This window comes from Notolabrus celidotus, unplaced genomic scaffold (genome assembly GCF_009762535.1).
Source record: "Notolabrus celidotus isolate fNotCel1 unplaced genomic scaffold, fNotCel1.pri scaffold_318_arrow_ctg1, whole genome shotgun sequence".
NCBI classification, from domain to species: Eukaryota; Metazoa; Chordata; class Actinopteri; order Labriformes; family Labridae; genus Notolabrus; species Notolabrus celidotus.
The window spans coordinates 12501-32581 of NW_023260151.1; the positions used below are offsets into that span (position 1 = coordinate 12501).

At 48.0% G+C, this 20081-nt stretch overlaps 2 protein-coding genes across 2 annotated transcripts in view; one reads left to right on the plus strand and one right to left on the minus strand.

Annotated features, from left to right (window-relative positions):
• The window catches only part of tmem79b (transmembrane protein 79b), a 4115-nt gene extending 1066 nt beyond the window's left edge, over positions 1 to 3049 (plus strand). The window contains exons 3-6 of the mRNA XM_034679088.1: positions 369 to 1139; positions 1294 to 1488; positions 1720 to 1951; positions 2559 to 3049. Coding sequence (XP_034534979.1) covers positions 596 to 1139; positions 1294 to 1488; positions 1720 to 1951; positions 2559 to 2760 — 1173 coding nt within the window. The 5' untranslated portion in view covers positions 369 to 595 and the 3' untranslated portion in view covers positions 2761 to 3049. The remainder of the gene's footprint in view (positions 1 to 368; positions 1140 to 1293; positions 1489 to 1719; positions 1952 to 2558) is intronic.
• A 148-nt stretch (positions 3050 to 3197) lies between these two features.
• On the minus strand, positions 3198 to 17224 carry LOC117809642 (GON-4-like protein). The gene is made up of 32 exons (XM_034679085.1): positions 17053 to 17224; positions 15294 to 15426; positions 15037 to 15167; positions 14599 to 14673; positions 14435 to 14485; positions 14268 to 14312; positions 13892 to 13990; positions 13641 to 13742; positions 13412 to 13555; positions 13029 to 13260; positions 12816 to 12917; positions 12693 to 12733; positions 11821 to 11918; positions 11059 to 11311; positions 10861 to 10947; positions 10537 to 10726; positions 10277 to 10424; positions 9994 to 10144; positions 9794 to 9910; positions 8885 to 9297; positions 7868 to 8295; positions 7635 to 7792; positions 6773 to 6970; positions 6549 to 6692; positions 6127 to 6438; positions 5946 to 6044; positions 5733 to 5859; positions 5316 to 5656; positions 5094 to 5155; positions 4966 to 5043; positions 3552 to 3654; positions 3198 to 3469 (listed from the first exon to the last, which is right to left on the minus strand). The coding sequence occupies exons 1-32, from the start codon at positions 17074 to 17076 to the stop codon at positions 3353 to 3355; spliced, it is 4803 nt and encodes a 1600-aa protein (XP_034534976.1). The 5' UTR covers positions 17077 to 17224; the 3' UTR covers positions 3198 to 3352.
• Between the last annotated feature and the right edge of the window lie 2857 nt (positions 17225 to 20081).

Here is a 20081-nt window from a genome sequence, read left to right on the forward strand (position 1 = left end):
CATTTATATTTGTATGTTATATTCATATTTAACATTTAACATTTATATTTAACATTTATATTTATATTTAACATTTCTATTTATATGTAACATTTATATTTATATTTAACATTTATATTTAACATTTATATTTATATTTAACATTTATATTTATATTTAACATTTATATTTAACATTTATATTTATATTTAACATTTATATTTAACATTTATATTTAGATTTAACATTTAGATTTAACATTATTATCTTAAATATATTTGTAATTACAAAAATAAATGTGAAAAAGGTTACAAATGTTACTCTAAATATGATAAAAACATAACTTAAAAACAACATTCACTAACAGTGTGTTCTCTCCTCTCTGACAGACAGACAGACAGACAGAGAGACAGACAGACAGACAGACAGACAGACAGACAGACAGACAGACAGACAGACAGACAGAGAAAGAGACAGACAGACAGACAGACAGACAGACAGACAGAGAAAGAGACAGACAGACAGACAGACAGACAAAGAGACAGACAGACAGACAGACAGACAGACAGACAGACAGGCAGACAGACAGACAGACAGGTGAGGTGGACAGGCAGACATGTCTCTGCTTGTAGACACTCAGACTCCATCAGGACACATGAAGACTGATGACACAGGGGGAGAGGACGAGGGGGTGGAGTCTGCCGCCATGGAGCCCAGCACCCTGCAGTGGCCCGGGGACAGACAGACAGGTGGACAGACAGGTAAAGGGGACAGACAGAAAGGTGGACAGACAGGTAAAGGGGACAGGATGAGTGTGAGGTCAGACGCCTCCCTCCGTGAGGCAGCCAGCTGGACGGAGAGTGAGAGAGAGATGATGGTGGAGGGAGAGAGGAAGGGGGGAGGTAAAGAGGAGGAGGCGGGGCCAAAGACATACCTGCAGGAGGAGGAGTCAACAGAGAACCACCTGCCGGAGAAAGCAGCTCAGGTGTTCAGCCCCGCGGTGACTGTCCTCAAATCCCCCCCCTCACAAAGAGAGAGTGAAGCATTCTGGGAGATGGAGCCAGAGAAGAGCCCCTTCCTGCCTCCCAGAGGAGGCCCTGAGGACTACAACCAACATGGCTACCAGTACGAGTGGCCCGAGGACACGCCCCCTAGACCATGTGAATATACCTGTCTCACCTCTTCAGCTGACTAACCTGTCGCTCTGACTGTCTCTTTACCTCTCTCTCTCTCTTTACCTGTCTGTCTCTCTGACGTGTCTGTCTCTCTCCTGTGTCTCAGGTGAGTTAGTTTGAACCTGTCTCCCTCTCTCAGGTAGGAGCTGCTGTCCTGGCAGAGATGCCCTTAAAGTGGGCGTGTCCTTGATGACATCAGCGCTCTTCTTCCCCTTCCTGGTGTGGGGGGGTTTTATCTTCCTGCCGTTTGACGCCCCGCTGCTCGACGGCGCCCCCGTCAGACTCGTCTACACGCTGCGATGCTCCGTGTTCGCCGCCGTCCCCATCATCCTCGGTGAGAACCACAACATCACACCTGTCTGTCTCACCTGTCTGTCTCACCTGTCTCTCTCACCTGTCTCTCTATCCTGCCTGTCTCACCTGTCTCTCTAACCTGTCTGTCTCACCTGTCTGTCTCACCTGTCTCTCTATCCTGTCTGTCTCGCCTGTCTCTCTCAACTGTCTGTCTCACCTGTCTGTCTCACCTGTCTGTCTCACCTGTCTGTCTCTCCTGTCTGTCTCTCAGGTTGGCTGGTCCTGGGTGCCAGCCGGCTCAGGTCAGGTGTGTTTCGACCTCTCTACGATGAAGATGAGAAGGAGGCGGGGCTTCAAGAGGTCACAGTCCATCAGCGCTTCATTTCAGACTCCGCCTCCCTGTTCCTGATCTACTTCCTGCAGCTGGTCGTCATGGCAATGTACCTGAGCCAGGAGCAGCTGAAGCTTATCCCCCTGCTGACCATCGTGTTCGCCTTCGGACGGTGAGACAATGCAGTGACTTCCACTACAGAGTCATGTCTGTTTTTAATGCAGTGACTTCCACTACAGAGTCATGTCTGTTTTTAATGCAGTGACTTCCACTACAGAGTCATGTCTGTTTAATGCAGTGACTTCCACTACAGAGTCATGTCTGTTTTTAATGCAGTGACTTCCACTACAGAGTCATGTCTGTGTTTAATGCAGTGACTTCCACTACAGAGTCATGTCTGTGTTTAATGCAGTGACTTCCACTACAGAGTCATGTCTGTGTTTAATGCAGTGACTTCCACTACAGAGTCATGTCTGTGTTTAATGCAGTGACTTCCACTACAGAGTCATGTCTGTGTTTAATGCAGTGACTTCCACTACAGAGTCATGTCTGTGTTTAATGCAGTGACTTCCACTACAGAGTCATGTCTGTGTTTAATGCAGTGACTTCCACTACAGAGTCATGTCTGTGTTTAATGCAGTGACTTCCACTACAGAGCCCTGTCTGTGTTTAATGCAGTGACTTCCACTACAGAGTCATGTCTGTGTTTAATGCAGTGACTTCCACTACAGAGCCCTGTCTGTCATAGTGTCATTAAGGGTGCGTTTGTTTCGTTGCAGATTGGTGTATTGGGTGGCGGCGGCGTTCGGCAGCAGCGTTCGTGGTTTTGGTTTCGGCTTGTCTTTCCTGCCGAGCGTCGTCATGATGGTCGCCAACATCTACTTCATCTTCACGGTGGAGGCGTCGGGGTCGATCTTCAGCCTCCCGCCTCCACCCGAGGAGGCGTTACCTCCACCCGGGCGGCAGAGGTTCTGGGGTTGAGAGCAGACTGAAGCTCAAAAAGTTCAGCTTCAATATTTCTGATAGACTTGATCTTAAAAAGAAAAAACTGAAGAAAAGATAAAAAGAAAAGTAAACAGAACAAACTCTAACATGTATCTCTTTTTAATACTTCCTGGTCAATATATTTAGTTTACCTTCTTCCTGTTTACTTCCTGTGAACTTCCTGTTTGTTTTTTATTTTGTTAAATCAGTTTTATGATCATGATTTATTTGTACGTATAAAAAATATTTTATATCTGCATCATTTCAATAAATGAAAATACTCTGGTGGAGTTTCTGTCGCAGTTCTTCATTTTAAATAAAAACAAGCTTTTACTTTGAAATCACACAGAGCCTCTTCCTCTCCTACAAAATAAAAGCTTTTACACTTTAGAACATTTCAATTTATTTATATCCAAAAAACTCAAAGACAAAGATTCACAAAAATATTAAATAATTTATTTTTAAATATTTACATTTTTTCATTTACAACAAGCTGACTTTGAACAAGTCCTTTCACAATAAAAGTCCAGGGAATGTCAGACCCAAGTCTTTCTTCCACATGAACAAAGGCTTTGCTGATTGGCTGGAATCAGTCTTCTTCCCCATTGGCTGTTGTCGGCTCAGTGGGTGGAGCCTCGTCCTCAGAGTTTGTTTGACGAGCCGCCGTCCGAAACAAACGCATCAGATCTCGAAACCGCCGCGAGACCTGGAGAAGAGAGGAGGAGTTAACGAAGGCTTACAAAGAACCAACCAATCACAGCCCAGCTGACGTCTGAACGGCCAATCACCTCGCTGGGAGTCTTGTTTCCAAGCAGAGAGGAGATGGACTGGAACGTGTTCTGATTGGCTCCTTCCTGCTGACACGTCGTCAAAATGACCCGATCTGCTTCCCTGAAAAACACGAGAAGAAGAGTTAAAAATCTACTGCTGCTCCTTAAAGAGGAGGAGAAGAAGAGTGGAGATGTCAGGAGGAGAAGAAGAGTGGAGATGTCAGGAGGAGAAGAAGAGTGGAGATGTCAGGAGGAGAAGAAGAGTGGAGATGTCAGGAGGAGAAGAAGAGTGGAGATGTCAGGAGGAGAAGAAGAGTGGAGATGTCAGGAGGAGAAGAAGAGTGGAGAGGTCAGGAGGAGAAGAAGAGTGGAGATGTCAGGAGGAGAAGAAGAGTGGAGATGTCAGGAGGAGAAGAAGAGTGGAGATGTCAGGAGGAGAAGAAGAGTGGAGATGTCAGGAGGAGAAGAAGGGTGGAGATGTCAGGAGGAGAAGAGAGAAGAAGAGTGGAGATGTCAGGAGGAGAAGAAGGGTGGAGATGTCAGGAGGAGAAGAAGGGTGGAGATGTCAGGAGGAGAAGAGAGAAGAAGAGTGGAGATGTCAGGAGGAGAAGAAGAGTGGAGCTGTCAGGAAGAGTAGAGAGAAGCAGAGTGGAGATGTCAGGAGGAGCAGAGAGAAGAAGAGTGGAGATGTCAGGAGGAGCAGAGAGAAGAAGAGTGGAGATGTCAGGATGAGTAGAGAGAAGAAGAGTGGAGATGTCAGGAGGAGCAGAGAGAAGCAGAGTGGAGATGTCAGGAGGAGAAGAAGAGTGGAGATGTCAGGATGAGTAGAGAGAGGCAGAGTGGAGATGTCAGGAGGAGCAGAGAGAAGCAGAGTGGAGATGTCAGAAGGAGCAGAGTGGAGATGTCAGGAGGAGCAGAGTGGAGATGTCAGAAGGAGCAGAGTAGAGATGTCAGGAGGAGCAGAGTAGAGATGTCAGAAGGAGCAGAGTAGAGATGTCAGAAGGAGCAGAGTAGAGATGTCAGAAGGAGCAGAGTAGAGATGTCAGAAGGAGCAGAGTAGAGATGTCAGGAGGAGCAGAGTAGAGATGTCAGGAGGAGCAGAGTAGAGATGTCAGAAGGAGCAGAGTAGAGATGTCAGAAGGACCAGAGTAGAGATGTCAGAAGGAGCAGAGTAGAGATGTCAGGAGGAGCAGAGTAGAGATGTCAGGAGGAGCAGAGTAGAGATGTCAGAAGGAGCAGAGTAGAGATGTCAGGAGGAGCAGAGTAGAGATGTCAGGAGGAGCAGAGTAGAGATGTCAGGAGGAGCAGAGAGAAGCAGAGTGGAGATGTCAGAAGGAGCAGAGTAGAGATGTCAGGAGGAGCAGAGTAGAGATGTCAGAATGTATTGTTAAACATGTTTAATATGGAGCAGCAGCAGGTGGAGGAGGTGTACCTGGTCCACAGAATGACCTTCTCTCCGCTCGCCGTCAGAGAAATGTTCTTGGCGCAGACGGGGAGGTCGGCAGGAGGACTCGGCCGAGGAGGAGCAGACGAGGAGGAGGACGGGTTAGAAGACGTGACGGGAGGAGAGGAGGGGGAGGAGACGAGTGAGGGAGAGCAAGAGGAGGAGACGAGGGAGGATACTGAGGTAGACGTGACCATGGAGGAGGCGGTAGAGGGAAGGGAGGAGGTGACGGAGGTAGAGGAGGAAATAGAGGTGGAGGTGGAGGTAGGTGTGATGGAGGAGGAGGAGGAGGTGATGGAGGGATGTGAGGTCATGTTGGAGGAGAGGGAAGTGGTGACAGAGGTGACGGAGGAGGTGACGGAGGAGGTGGAGGAGGTGACGGAGGAGGTGGAGGAGGTGACGGAGGAGGTGACGGAGGAGGTGGAGGAGGTGACAGAGGAGGTGGGGGAGGAGGCCGGTGTGACGGAGGAGGTGACGGAGGAGGTGACGGTCGTGGAGGTGAGAGGAGGCTGCAGCGTCTCCTCTCTCCTGCTCCTCTTCACAGCTGGACTCTGCTCCTTCTCACTACTCTTCCTCTCCTCTTCATCTTCATCCTCCTCTTCATCATCCAGCTCCTCCTCCTCTTCCTCTTTCTCTTCGGTCAGAGGAAACGAGCCTTCCCATGATGCACTGCTGCGGACTGTCAACAGAAACAATAAAGTTATTTAAATATAAAACACATCAACAGAGAGGGTACAGGTGAGCTGGTCTCATACCTGGTTGTGGACTGTCGTCGTCCCTCTTCAGTTCGAGGTCTTTGTCCCCTGGTGGGTTGAGGGCGGAGCCTATCTGAGAGTACAGAGGGTTCAGACTCTTCATGGCTCTGGACACGCCCCCCGAGGCCTGCAGGTGAAATAACAGCGGTCAGTCAGGGGTCTTAACACCTCTCTACCTGTCTCCTCACACCTGAGGACACCTGGCGGACACACCTTGTTGCCGTGGCAGCGAGAGCATCCTTTCCTCCGGTGTCTCCGGATCTTTGAGTCCGGACAGAGGCAGGACCAGTCCTTCTCCGACCAATCACAGTCCTAGAAACATGAGCGAGTCGTTATTGGACCAATCACAGGTGAAGAGGATTTAAAGGCGACAGGAGAACAGGTGAGTCCAGACCTTGTAGTTCCTGTGGGCGTCCATCTTCCTCCTCTGGCGCCTGCTCGTCATTGGAGGGATCTTTTGCCCCTCCTCTTCCTCCTCCAGCTCCGGCAGCGTCACTTCCTCGAAGCCATTGCTGGCTCCGCCCCCTGAAACCACCTGGCCCAGGATCTCCACGCCCTCCGACACGGCCCCTCCATCCTCCGGCCAATGAGCCTCTTCGAACTGACCCGGATGAGCAGGCGGAGGGCGGAGCTCGTCGAAGAATACCCAGAATGCATTCTGCAGGTGGGTGTGGCCTTTTAGGAGCGTCGCCATCTGACCTTTCAACTGAAACACAACGGACAGCTGATTAAACGCTGGAGACACTCGCCAAAGAGCTGATCACATGATCACATGATCACATGATCACATGATCACATGACTCCTGATGGTCTCACCTCCTGGGTGCTGGTGGGACTCAGGTCTGGACCGGTCTGCAGGGCTTTGATGATCTTCTGATAGTGGGACGGGTTATCCCCGAAGCTGATCTCTAACTGTCGCAGGAAACGGCGGCTTCGGTCGAACGCCTGCTGCTCCTGGAACTACAGAGGTCAAAGGTCAGAGGTCAGAGGTCACCTCAGTTCTTGCTGATGTTCACCTGAGGTTCACCTGTGCTGCTTACCAGTCCACACTGCAGCGCCTGCTCAGGATGGAGGAACGCGGCGAAGTCTCGAAGGAGGTCCGCCCGATCTCCCAGAATGCACCTCAGCTTCCTGAACAACATGATCACTTCCTGTCCCTCGCCCACCTGCTCGAACTCGCTCAGCAGAGACACGAACTCCCCGACCTGCTCAGGTACGTCCTGCAGCGCCTCACGCACCTGAAGATAAGAGGGAGGGTTAATTGATGAATTGATTGATGGATTGATTGATTGGTTGATTGATGGATTGATTGATGGATTGATTGATGCATTGAATGATGGATTGATGGATTGATTGATGGATTGGTGGATTGATTGATGGATTGATGGATTGATGGATTGATGGATTGGTTGATTGGTTGATAGATTGATAGATTGATAGATTGATAGATTGATAGATTGATAGATTGATAGATTGATAGATTGATAGATTGATTGATAGATTGATAGATTGATAGATTGATAGATGGATAGATGGATGGATTGATGGATTGATAGATTGATGGATTGATGGATTGATGGATTGATAGATTGATAGATTGATAGATTGATGGATTGATGGATTGATGGATTGATGGATGGATTGATGGATTGATGGATTGATAGATTGATGGATTGATAGATTGATAGATTGATGGATTGATAGATTGATGGATTGATGGATTGATAGATTGATGGATTGATGGATGGATGGATAGATTGATGGATTGATGGATTGATGGATTTATGGATTGATAGATTGATTGATTGATTGATGGATTGGTGGATTGATTGATGGATTGGTTGATTGGTTGATTGTTAAATGTTGTTTTCATGGTTGTTCATTAGAGGTTGTGATTCTGACCCGGTTGAGGTAACTCTGAGCGAACGCCACGTCCTTGCTCTCTCTGTGCGGGTCGTTGTCGAGGATGTTTTGGTCGTACAGCTGTAACACCTTGGCGGCGTCCACGTTGTGGCGCTCCTGACGACTCTTCCTCAGACCGCGGAGAGGTCGACTCCGCCCTGCAGCGACACGACACACATTTAAAACACGTCAGATAAAAAAACGTCACGCCAAACATCAGAGCTGTCACCCACCTCTCCCTCGCCCCGGACGACCTCCTCCCCCTCTCGGCGTCCCCTCTCCCGAAGGTGCGTCCTCGTCTCCTCCTTCCTTTGCTCTCCTCCTCTCTCCTGACTCCGCCCCTTTAGGCCCCTCCTCTTCCTCCTCCTCCTCCTCTTCCTGAGAGCCAGGTGAGGTGGGGGAGTGATCCTCCTCGGAGTCTCCGTCGGCACAGAGCCGCCGCTCCGCCGCCAACCACGTCAGCTGCTTCATGGTTTCCTGTAACTCTGGAACGGACAGCACCGACTCCTCGGACGCTGATGACATCACTTCCTCCTCATCTTCATCCTGTGTGAGGTCATCAAAGTCCTCCTCCTCCTCTTCCTCTCCCTGCTGATCCTGATCTTCATCCTTATCCTTCTCTCCGTCCTCCTCCCTCTCTCCTCCTCCGTTCTCCTTCTGCCCCTCCTCCTCTTCTTCCTCTCTCTCCTGCCCTCCCTCTCCCTCTCCTCCTCCTCCACCTGAATCCTCCTCCCCTGCTTCTCCTGAGCCTCCTCCCCCTCTGTCGTCTTCTTTCTCTTCACCGGTCGTCTCTCCTCCGCTTAAACTGACCAAATCTGGACCGGCGTGGTCACCCTGCTCCTCCCTCTCCTCGTTCTTCTTGTTCTTGTTCTTCTTGTTCTCCTCCTCCTCCTCCTCATTCTTCTCCTCCTCCTCATTCTTCTCCTCCTCAGGTGAAAACGCAGGGCTCAAGGTTGAAGTTAAACTTTCTGCCTCCTCCTCCTCCTCCTCCTCTCTCTCCTCCTCCTCGTGGTCTCCCTCCGATGGGGGGGGCGGACTCTTGGAGGTCCTCTTCCTGTCTTGTTTCTTCTTCTTGGTGGATTTGCAGACTCTCTTCTGAGGCGCTCGTACGGAGCTGCCGATGGTCGGAGCAGGAGGCGGAGCCAGAGAGGGAGCTGAGGGCGGAGGCGTCCACACCATCTGAAGGATGAAGTGTCGGGGCTTTAAGGCCGCAGCTGAGACGGGCATCATGGGAGCTGTGATGTCAGAGCTGGTCGACGGGGGCGAGGGGGATGAGTGAGGGGGCGGGGCTTTCCTGCTCTCTGAAATCACTGGAGTTTAATATGTTAGTGCGGACGGGGTGGGCGGGGACCGTGTGGACAGCAGCCAATGGGACGGCTCCACAGGTGTGAGTCAGGGGTCCTGACGAACCCGTCGGGGGAGGGGCCAGGAGGTTCACCGGCTGCAGAGGAGCCGGACTTCCCGTCTGCACGTCTCCCGGGGCTTTGGCGAGAGGAAGCAGTGAAGCATTGTGGGCCAGTTTGAAGATGCGTTTGTGGGTGGAGGGCAGGCCGCGGGACTTGTTGAGCCAGTTGGGGTGGAGCCTCAGCGTGCAGCCCAGAGGGAGGGACGGGGGGTAGGGGGCGGAGTCAGGACGAGTCTTCTTGATGATCAGCTGACTGTTCTGTAAGGAGAGACCCGTTAGAGAACCGTTAGAGACCCGTTAGAGAACCGTTAGAGAACCGTTAGAGACCCGTTAGAGACCCGTTAGAGACCTGTTAGAGACCAATTAGAGACCCGTTAGAGACCTGTTAGAGACCTGTTAGAGACCCGTTAGAGACCCGTTAGAGACCTGTTAGAGACCAATTAGAGACCCGTTAGAGACCTGTTAGAGACCTGTTAGAGACCCGTTAGAGAACATTCAGAGACCCGTTAGAGACCCGTTAGAGACCTGTTAGAGACCTGTTAGAGACCCGTTAGAGAACATTCAGAGACCCGTTAGAACAGGGAACCTTTAAAGACTGATTCAGACCATCAGAATATAAAAACACCTTCACTGTGAATCTATGAGTGAATGATTGAGTTTGTTGATCTGAGTTCATGAGTTAGCTTGTGGGGAAGCTAATGATTAAATTAGTTCAGCATGTTCTGAATGTGGATCAGGTTTTCCGTGCTCAGACCTTCAGCCAGTTTGGCAAGTTGGAGTCGTTTCTGTCCACCAGGGGGCGCCGCTCGGTCGGCTGAACTCTGCTGCAGGCGAGGGGCAGCGGGGGAACGACTCCCTGCGTCAGGAACGTCTGTGAACACAACCAGATCCACTTTACCCGGGTACATCAGGACCCTGAACCAGGTTTAAATGATGATGTCACAGTGATGTCACCTTGATGACGCTGTTCTGTGGCGCTCTGAGTCCGCTCATCTCTCTGATGTGCTTCTTTAAGTTCCAGCGAGTCTTCCGGATCAGGTACGAGGTGATCTGCTGATCCGGCTCCACAGAACCCTCGAAGTGCTTCAGACCCAGAATGATCAGCCTGCACAGAGGCATCATGGGAAATATTACATGAGGCGACGTATAAAGACTGTAATTACACTAATGCGTGTGTGTGTGTGTGTGTGTGTGTGTGTGTGTGTGTGTGTGTGTATGTGTGTGTGTGTGTGTGTACCCGTCTTCTCCTGGTGTGTAAACACTCCTCTGCTGTCGGCCGCTGAGAGCCTCCAGGTTACAGACAGGAAGTAGTTCTGGGTAAAGGAAGACGGATCGAGTAGCAAACAGCCACGCCATGTCGGCAGGGAGCAGAGGGAAGGCCAGACCTGAACAGAACCAGAACCAGAATCAGAACCAGAACCAGGAGAACGCAGAGTGAGGAAACAGGATCAGTGGGATAAACTGCGGGTCTCGTGAGGAGCTGGATCCGGTCCTTACTGTTGGTAGCGGGACTCATGGTGGGGAGCCAGCGCCGGGAGGGAGCAGGAGAAGCAGGTGGAGTGGAAGAAGGCTCCGCCCTCTGCTCCACCTCCTTCACCAGGTCCAGCGCCTCCTTCAGGTTACACGCTCTGAAACTGCTGGGGAGACAAACCTGCGCCCGCCGCATGGAAAACTGCTGCAGCTCCTCCTGCAGGACAAACAGAGAACAGCAGGTTCACGAGTGGATCAGGTGACCTTTAACTGATCAGGTTCAGTGTGGCGGGTCACTAAAGGTCACCTGGCATGCTGAGCTCAGGTGTGTTTGTTATGTTTGTGACTGACCAGGTAATTCTTGGTGATGCAGGATTCCTGGTTCAGAGAGTCCACACGGCGAGCCAGCAGGTGGATCTGAGTCAGGAGCTGCACGTGCTGAGAGAGAGAGAAGAGTACCCGTCAGTCCAAAAGTCCCAGCTGAGCTAACAGGTGAGCTAACAGGTGAGCTAACAGGTGAGCTAACAGGTCAGTGTGGGGTTCTCTTACCTGCTGCACCTGCTGCTGCAGCTGTAGTTTCTGAGCGTGGTCCAGGTGTAGAGGGGGGCAGGTGTGGCTCAGCAGCAGGAGGGGGGTGCATGGTTGTGGTTGTGGTTGTGTAACAGGTGTGTTGTTCAGGTGTGTGTTGTTGCGTTGTTGATTGGTGGTGTCTTGCAGCGCTCTCTTCTGCTGCAGAGCTTCGTACTTTTGTTTCGCCGCTCTCCGCCGCTCTGTTAGCATGCTGGCTAACGGAGCCTCAAATCTACGGTGAGCAAAGAGGGACAAAACTGTGACAACACTAAACACAGACACAAACAGAAGCTTCCGAAAGGAGGAGAAGTCTGTAACTAAAGCATTGTTATAAAGCTGACGGCTTTACATGAGAGCAGATCCAAATAAGGTCATAGGATGTCTCCTCCCACGAAACTCTTCTTCACGGGTTCTCTGTGAAGAAGATGCAGTGGAGGACTTTCTATTCCTCCTGACCCAAACAGAAACAGCACTACTCTGCTGCTCCGTCCCAACAGGAGGACACATACATATACTCAGAGAAACAGACACACACACACACCTCTGGTGTCTGCACAGTAAGCCCCGCCTCTTCCTCTTCAGTTTTCAGTAGTTTGTATCATGAGCTGAAATTTTGATCCTTAGTCAACATTGATGTTCCCCAAGAACACATCATTCAATCACTAACAGGAGGGAGATGTGTGTGTCTCTGTGTGTGTGTGTGTGTGTGTGTGTGTGTGTGTGTGTGTGTGTGTGTGTTACCGTAAAGCTTTGGGAACGTTGAATTTAGTGCCGGTCTGTGGAGGGGTCGCCTCCTCTTCCTCCTCTTCCTCCTGCTCCTCCTTTTCCTCCTCTTGCAGCTGCACAGGTAACAAACATCAGTGTCAATAAACTTTAGGGTCAATAAAGTTTAGTGTCCCCGTTAATAACACTAATTATAAATAAAGTTAAGTGTAAATAAATTTTAGTGTAAATAAAGTTTAGTGTTAATGAAGTGTTAATAAAGTGAAGTGTTAATAAAGTTTAGTGTAAATAAAGTTTAGTGTAAATAAAGTGAAGTGTAAATAAAGTGAAGTGTTAATAAAGTTTAGTGTAAATAAAGTTTAGTGTAAATAAAGTGAAGTGTTAATGAAGTGAAGTGTTAATAAAGTTTAGTGTAAATAAAGTTTGGTGTAAATAAAGTTTGGTGTAAATAAAGTTTGGTGTAAATAAAGTTTAGTGTAAATAAAGTTTGGTGTAAATAAAGTTTAGTGTAAATAAAGTTTGGTGTAAATAAAGTTTAGTGTAAATAAAGTTTAGTGTAAATAAAGTGAAGTGTTAATGAAGTGAAGTGTTAATAAAGTTTAGTGTAAATAAAGTTTAGTGTAAATAAAGTGAAGTGTTAATGAAGTGAAGTGTAAATAAAGTTTAGTGTAAATAAAGTTTAGTGTAAATAAAGTTTAGTGTTAATAAAGTTTAGTGTAAATAAAGTTTAGTGTAAATAAAGTGAAGTGTTAATGAAGTGAAGTGGTAATAAAGTTTAGTGTAAATAAAGTTTAGTGTTAATAAAGTTTAGTGTAAATAAAGTTTGGTGTAAATAAAGTTTAGTGTTAATAAAGTTTAGTGTAAATAAAGTTTGGTGTAAATAAAGTCACCGTCTCAAAGAGCTCGTCCAGCAGCTGGTTGACTTCTTTCTCTGTAAGAGAGGACAAGTTTTATTGTGGCGGGGTTAAATAGGAAGTACAGTCCAGGAAACGGTTCAAAGCAGAGAGACGTACTGGTGATCTGGACGGCCCGGTCCGTCCTGTAGTCCTCCAGGTCAGGTTCATCCTGGTCCTCCAGGAAGTTATACTCCGGGTCGTCTTCATCATCGGCCTCCTCTGACAAACATCAACAACAGGAAATGACTTCAGCAGACTGAGACCTTTTCAAAGTAAAAGAGCTCCCCACTCTTTTGTTTTGAAAGGACTTCTCTCAACATGACCTCTGACCTTCATTAACGGGCGCCATCAGACTCTGCAGCCACCTCGTCCAATGACGGTCCTCCTCTCGTTGGGCGGGGCTTTGCTCGTACATGTCATCAGTGATGTCAGGGGCCAGAAGCTCCGCCTCCAGCTGGCCCAGAGGAACGTTCACCAGGGGACGCTTTGAGCGCGTGCGGTACGCCAGACTTCCTTTATTGACATCCTCACCCTCACCTTCATCGTTTTTACGATCTACAGACTGAGAGAGAAACAACCTCGACACATTCAATCAACCTTTATTTATAGATCACCAAATCACAACAAACGCCATCTCAAGTCATGCTTTGACATCAACAGAACATGGCAGTGAGGGTCACCTGGTTACGGATGTATATGGTGGTTAAGGTTACCTGGTTACAGCTGAGGGCGGGGCTACAGTTCAGCTCCTCGTCCACGGCGTTCAGTCTTGCAAGAAACGAGGACTCGGGAGGCGCTGAGGGCTGAAGAGGGCAGCTGGAGGGGATCACCTGTCCACCTGAGAGTCCAGGTAATCTCTGAACAACAGGTGAGAGGTCAGAGGTCAGAGGTCAGGGTACCTGTACAGGTCAGGATGTATTTAGAGGTCAGAGGTCAGCTTACCTGTGAGGTCATATTAGTCCTCAGGTGTTCTAGGTTTTGGACTCCAGGGGGCCTCATGGCTCGAGGGGGGGAGGTCAGACTGTCTCCATCACTGAGAAACATCTGCACATAAACAGGAAACAGGAAGTGACCAACAGAGCTGCACACACTGCAGAATCAAAGCCCGGACCACCTGTCTGAGTCTGGAGACACGTCACCTGAGTCCTGCAGTGATGTCAGAGCTCACTCCTCACCTGTCCAAGAGTACTCACCTCCTCTGTGGTGTCCTCCTCCTCGTCTTCATCAGGACAGTACTCCTCATCAGAAGAGTCTTCATCATCCTCAAGATCAATGTCCACAAACTGAGGAGGCTGCAGAGAGACAGACAGGGAGTCAGACAGACAGGTAGAGAGACAGAGAGGGAGAGAGACAGACAGAGAGAGAGACAGACAGGGAGTCAGACAGACAGGTAGAGAGACAGACAGGTAGAGAGACAGACAGGGAGTCAGACAGACAGGTAGAGAGACAGACAGGTAATCAGACAGACAGGTAGAGAGACAGACAGGTAATCAGACAGACAGGTAGAGAGACAGACAGGTAATCAGACAGACAGGTATATTCATGATTTTGTCCTGATGTTCTTTTTACCTTGATGGTTGTTGAGTTGATTGCAGACAGACTCCAGTTCAGTGCCTGTAACCACACAGAGACACAGACAGACAGACAGACAGACAGACAGACAGACAGACAGACAGTTCAGTCACATGACTTTACATTGTGAAGAATCAGGGAGGACTGTGGGAGCTTGAGTTTACCTGTCCCTGCTGGATCACCTGTTTCAGTCTGGATCGAGTCATCTTGGGCTCCTGAGACACACACAGTGAAGAGTCAAACAGAAAACTAAACACACTGATAAATATATCACTCTGAGGCTTCACAGATAAAACCAGAAGAACTGACGAAGAAGTTAAAAACTCACAAACATGGGGAGGTCCTGAGTGTCCCTGATGGCCTCCTTCATCATGGCAACAACATGCTCATGGGTAATCACCTCCTGAAACCAACAGCAGACAAACATGTCACAAACAGCGTGTCTGTAAACATGATAAACATGTAACGTGAGCTAATGATAAATCCATTTATTCATGTTTCATGTTTATTCATGCTCCTCTTGAGCTCTCATAGCTAACACCCTCCCACTTGTTTACATCCTACAGACACACAACAACAACAACAACAACAACAACAACAACAACTACAGCATGGCTTGTTGAGCATGTACATAAACACTCAGTCTACTTCAGTCTGTGTGTAGTCTGCCTCTCCTCTCATGTTGTAGGGACGTCAGGGTTTTTACATGCAGGTGGATCTAACATCTGTGCTACATGTATGCTCGTCATGTGTGTGGGACGCTCACATGCAGGATGGCGCGCACGTTCCTGGAGGTCAGGTTGTGCTGTTTGGACTTCCTGTCCAGGTCGATGTCGAGTCGTCCCAGCTCGTCATCACTGGCCTCACTGGTCTCCACGGTGACCAACATCCCAACACCTGAGCAGAGACAAAATAAAAAAGGTCATATTTGAATATTATAGATGATTCAGGTCAATCAGAGTATCGTCGGTATGACAGTGAAACGTTCTTCAAAACATGACTCAGTGTGTTCCTGTGTGTCACCTGAGACAGGTGTCCTCTCCTCATCACGCCGGTTCTCAGGGAAACTTCCTGTGTGACACTTCCTGTCCAGCCTCACAGTTTTAGACTCCAGAGGACAAACGTCTTCTTCTGCAGGACGCCGCCGCTCCGTCATCTGCAACACAGAGAGGATCAATACAGAGAGGATCAATACAGAGAGGATCAATACAGAGAGGATCAATACAGAGAGGATCAAAACAGAGAGGATCAATACAGAGAGGATCAATACAGAGAGGATCAACACAGAGAGGATCAATATATCAACAATCAAATCATCAACAATCAATAATCAATACAGCAATAATCAACTAGCAGTGCACACAGACATGTTTAAGATAACTAGCAGTGCACACAGACAGGTTTAAGATAACTAGCAGTGCACACAGACAGGTTTAAGATAACTAGCAGTGCACACAGACATGTTTAAGATAACTAGCAGTGCACACAGACAGGTTAAAGGTAACTAGCAGTGCACACAGACATGTTTAAGATAACTACCAGTGCACACAGACAGGTTAAAGGTAACTAGCAGTGCACACAGACAGGTTAAAGATAACTACCAGTGCACACAGACAGGTTAAAGGTAACTAGCAGTGCACACAGACAGGTTAAAGATAACTAGCAGTGCACACAGACAGGTTAAAGATAACTAGCAGTGCACACACACAGGTTAAAGATAACTAGCAGTGCACACAGACAGGTTAAAGGTAACTACCAGTGCACACAGACAGGTTAAAGATAACTACCAGTGCACACAGACAGGTTAAAGGTAACTAGCAGTGCACACACACAGGTTAAAGATAACTAGCAGTGCACACACACAGGTTTAAGGTAACTAGCAGTGCACACACACAGGTTAAAGATAACTAGCAGTGCACACACACAGGTTTAAGGTAACTAGCAGTGCACACACACAGGTTTAAGGTAACTAACAGTGCACACACACAGGTTAAAGATAACTAGCAGTGCACACACACAGGTTAAAGATAACTAGCAGTGCACACACACAGGTTTAAGGTAACTAGCAGTGCACACACACAGGTTTAAGGTAACTAGCAGTGCACACACACAGGTTAAAGGTAACTAGCAGTGCACACACACAGGTTTAAGGTAACTAGCAGTGCACACACACAGGTTAAAGGTAACTAGCAGTGCACACAGACAGGTTTAAGGTAACTAGCAGTGCACACACACAGGTTTAAGATAACTAGCAGTGCACACACACAGGTTTAAGGTAACTAGCAGTGCACACACACAGGTTAAAGGTAACTAGCAGTGCACACAGACAGGTTTAAGGTAACTAGCAGTGCACACACACAGGTTTAAGGTAACTAGCAGTGCACACACACAGGTTTAAGGTAACTAGCAGTGCACACAGACAGGTTGTGGCTCATTAACTCTGCTTTAGCTTCAGTATATATTAGTTTAATATGTTTAATGTTGACTCAGTCTCATTAGTTGTTGTTTAGTGACTCAGGTAAACTGACACAGGTTGGTTAGTAACCTGGTTAGTGATGGTCAGTGGTCTGAAGGTGAGTTTAATCAGCTCTGAGCTTCTATTTCAGTTATCAATCAGCGGCTAATGCTAGCATCACACAGCGGCGGACAGTAACTGCGCATGCGCGCTGGTTGTTTCTCTGTGCTCGCTCAGTGGCGCGAAGTTCTTCCGTAATAACCGGATACCGGATCTGTCCGTTAACGTGACTTCCTGTTATATTTAGACACAAACCGGTGAACTCACCCTCACAGTGATGTCCGCGGCCATCTCTCACTCCCACAGTTACACTCACAGAGTCTCTGTTAGCTTCTGTTAGCTTCTTTTAGCTCCGCTCATTTCTGTTCCGCCACAACAAGAACACTTCCGGCCCGTGGATTTCTTCTTCGGTGGTTGTATTAAGAGGGCGGCAGCGCTGCAGTGTCGTGCTGCTGCCCCCCTCAGGCTGCCTGGTGTCTCAGCAGAACAACAAGGGAGACACACAGGGGGGGAGACAGGGAGACACACAGGGGGGAGACAGGGAGACACACAGGGGGGAGACAGGGAGACACACAGGGGGGAGACAGGGAGACACACAGGGTGGAGACAGGGAGACACACAGGGGGGAGACAGGGAGACACACAGGGGGGAGACAGGGAGTCACACAGGGGGGAGACAGGGAGACACACAGGGTGGAGACAGGGAGACACACAGGGGGGAGACAGGGAGACACACAGGGGGGAGACAGGGAGACACACAGGGTGGAGACAGGGAGACACACAGGGGGGAGACAGGGAGACACACAGGGGGGAGACAGGGAGACACACAGGGGTGAGACAGGGAGACACACAGGGGGGAGACAGGGAAACACACAGGGGGGGGACAGGGAGTCACACAGGGGGGAGACAGGGAGACACACAGGGGGGAGACAGGGAGACACACAGGGGGGAGACAGGGAGACACACAGGGGGGAGACAGGGAGACACACAGGGTGGAGACAGGGAGACACACAGGGGGGAGACAGGGAGACACACAGGGGGGAGACAGGGAGACACACAGGGGTGAGACAGGGAGACACACAGGGGGGAGACAGGGAAACACACAGGGGGGGGACAGGGAGTCACACAGGGGGGAGACAGGGAGACACACAGGGGGGAGACAGGGAGTCACACAGGGGGGAGACAGGGCGACGCACAGGGGGGAGACAGGAGGGTCTGTTAGAGAGATAGACTTTATTGGCCCCCCATGTTACAGCAGCTTACAACACGGGACAGGGGAATACAACAATGTACTAACATAGTTAAAACATAATAACAATAATAATAGCAATGATTAAGGTAAAATAAAATAAAATAAAGTAAAAATAAATAAAATATGACAAATATTACAGATGTATACACACTATGTACGCTTCTATCTGATAAATAGATAAGGTAAGTTATTGCATGATAAAAATTGCACCAGGTTATTTAAACAAACACACAGTATGAAGAACAGTGTGGTTCAGATGGATACAGTAGTTATATGTGAATGTGCCGAGTCACATAGTAACTTCCATGTAGTGGAATGAAAGATGAGAACAGATGATTAACGGGACACAGCAGTGCTGGTGTTAAACAGTCTGATTGCAGATGGGATGAAGGACCTGTGGTAGCGCTCCGTCCTGCAGCCCTGCAGGTTACTCTAGTGTCTTCATGTTGCATCATTTATATCAGACATTAAGTACACAGAGTCACATCAGGTCCTCCAGCTGCTCCCAGGTCTTCTTAATGAGTTATTCCCCTGATCAGGACACCGTTTTTAAAATCAGAGCTCATGTTTATAAAGGTTCAGTTTGTGTAAACGGGAATATTTTGCAATATAGAGTCAGATTTAAACGCTCACTTGCTGACCCCTTCATCTTTTTTAAACTTTAACATTCTTTTCTTTTGTGAGGAGAGAAAAGTTTAACAAAAAACTGTGAGTACTTTGTGAAGTAAAAAAAACATTTATTGAAAGTTTTGACATTTTTGTAAACTTTGAGAGGCTAATGTGAGGAAATCATGTTCTGGATGTGAGGAAGAGGACAGAAGGAAAGTTAAAGAGAGGGAGGAGAATAAAGAAAGATAAGTTTAAGAAGAGGAGTTAAGTTCATCCAGCTCATGACTCAGATGAACACCAGGGGGCGATATCACCTTTCTGAAACCAGCTGTGATCAATAACTCTCACTGTCAGAGATCACTGGGTTTCCTGCTGAACTGAACTGCACTCACTCTCTCACACACACACACACACACACACACACACACACACACACACACACACACACACACACACACACACACACACACACACACACACGAAACACACTAACACTTTAATCCTTTCCTGAAACCAAACCTTTTGTGTATTCTGGTTGTTATAGTTGTGTAACTGTCAGAGCTGTTATCTAACTGACAGAGCAACACTTCCAAGAAAACAGGGCAGTGTGTGTGTGTGTGTGTGTGTGTGTGTGTGTGTGTGTGTGTGTGTGTGTGTGTGTGTGTGCATTAGTGTATGTATCTCTGTAACATATGGACCCTGATGTGGGGATGAACTCTGTTTACACGCACACATAACGAGGTCTTCTTTAACCATTAGGAAGATAAATACGGACTGTTGTGAGGATTCATTTAAGGTGGTTAAGGTTCAGCAGTGTGTGTGTGTGTGTGTGTGTGTGTGTGTGTGTGTGTGTGTGTGTACACTAATCTATAATCTGGCTCCAGATTACATTTTATACCAAATCTCAAACAATGACATCATATTGTTTGAATGAAGCCTCGCCCCCGACATCACACATGAGGACAGACATCCTCTCTGTCTCTCTCTCTCTCTCTCTCTCTCTCTCTCTCCCTCTCTATCTCTCTCTCTCTCTCTCCCTCTCTATCTGTCTCTCTCTCTCTCTCTCTCTCTGTCTCTCTCTCTCTCTCTCTCTCTCTCTCTCCCTCTCTCTATCTGTCACTTCATCTTCAGGAGGAGCAGCAGCATGGCCACCTTTGTCTCTGTGAGTAAACCTTTTTAAACTCTGTGTTTGGTTCTGATGATAAATGTTTAAAGGTTCAGATTTAATAATTAGAATAATATAAATATGATGAATGTTAATCTGTTAATCACAGAGGGGTTTAAAGCAGGGATGTTTGATGATATTATTCAGCTCCGTCATGGTGACAGGGATTATATTGAAAACACATTTATTAATTTATCACAAAGACAGTCAATTCTTTGTTTTAGAGGAAATAACATTTAATATTCACGTCTTTGGAAATAAAATAACTATC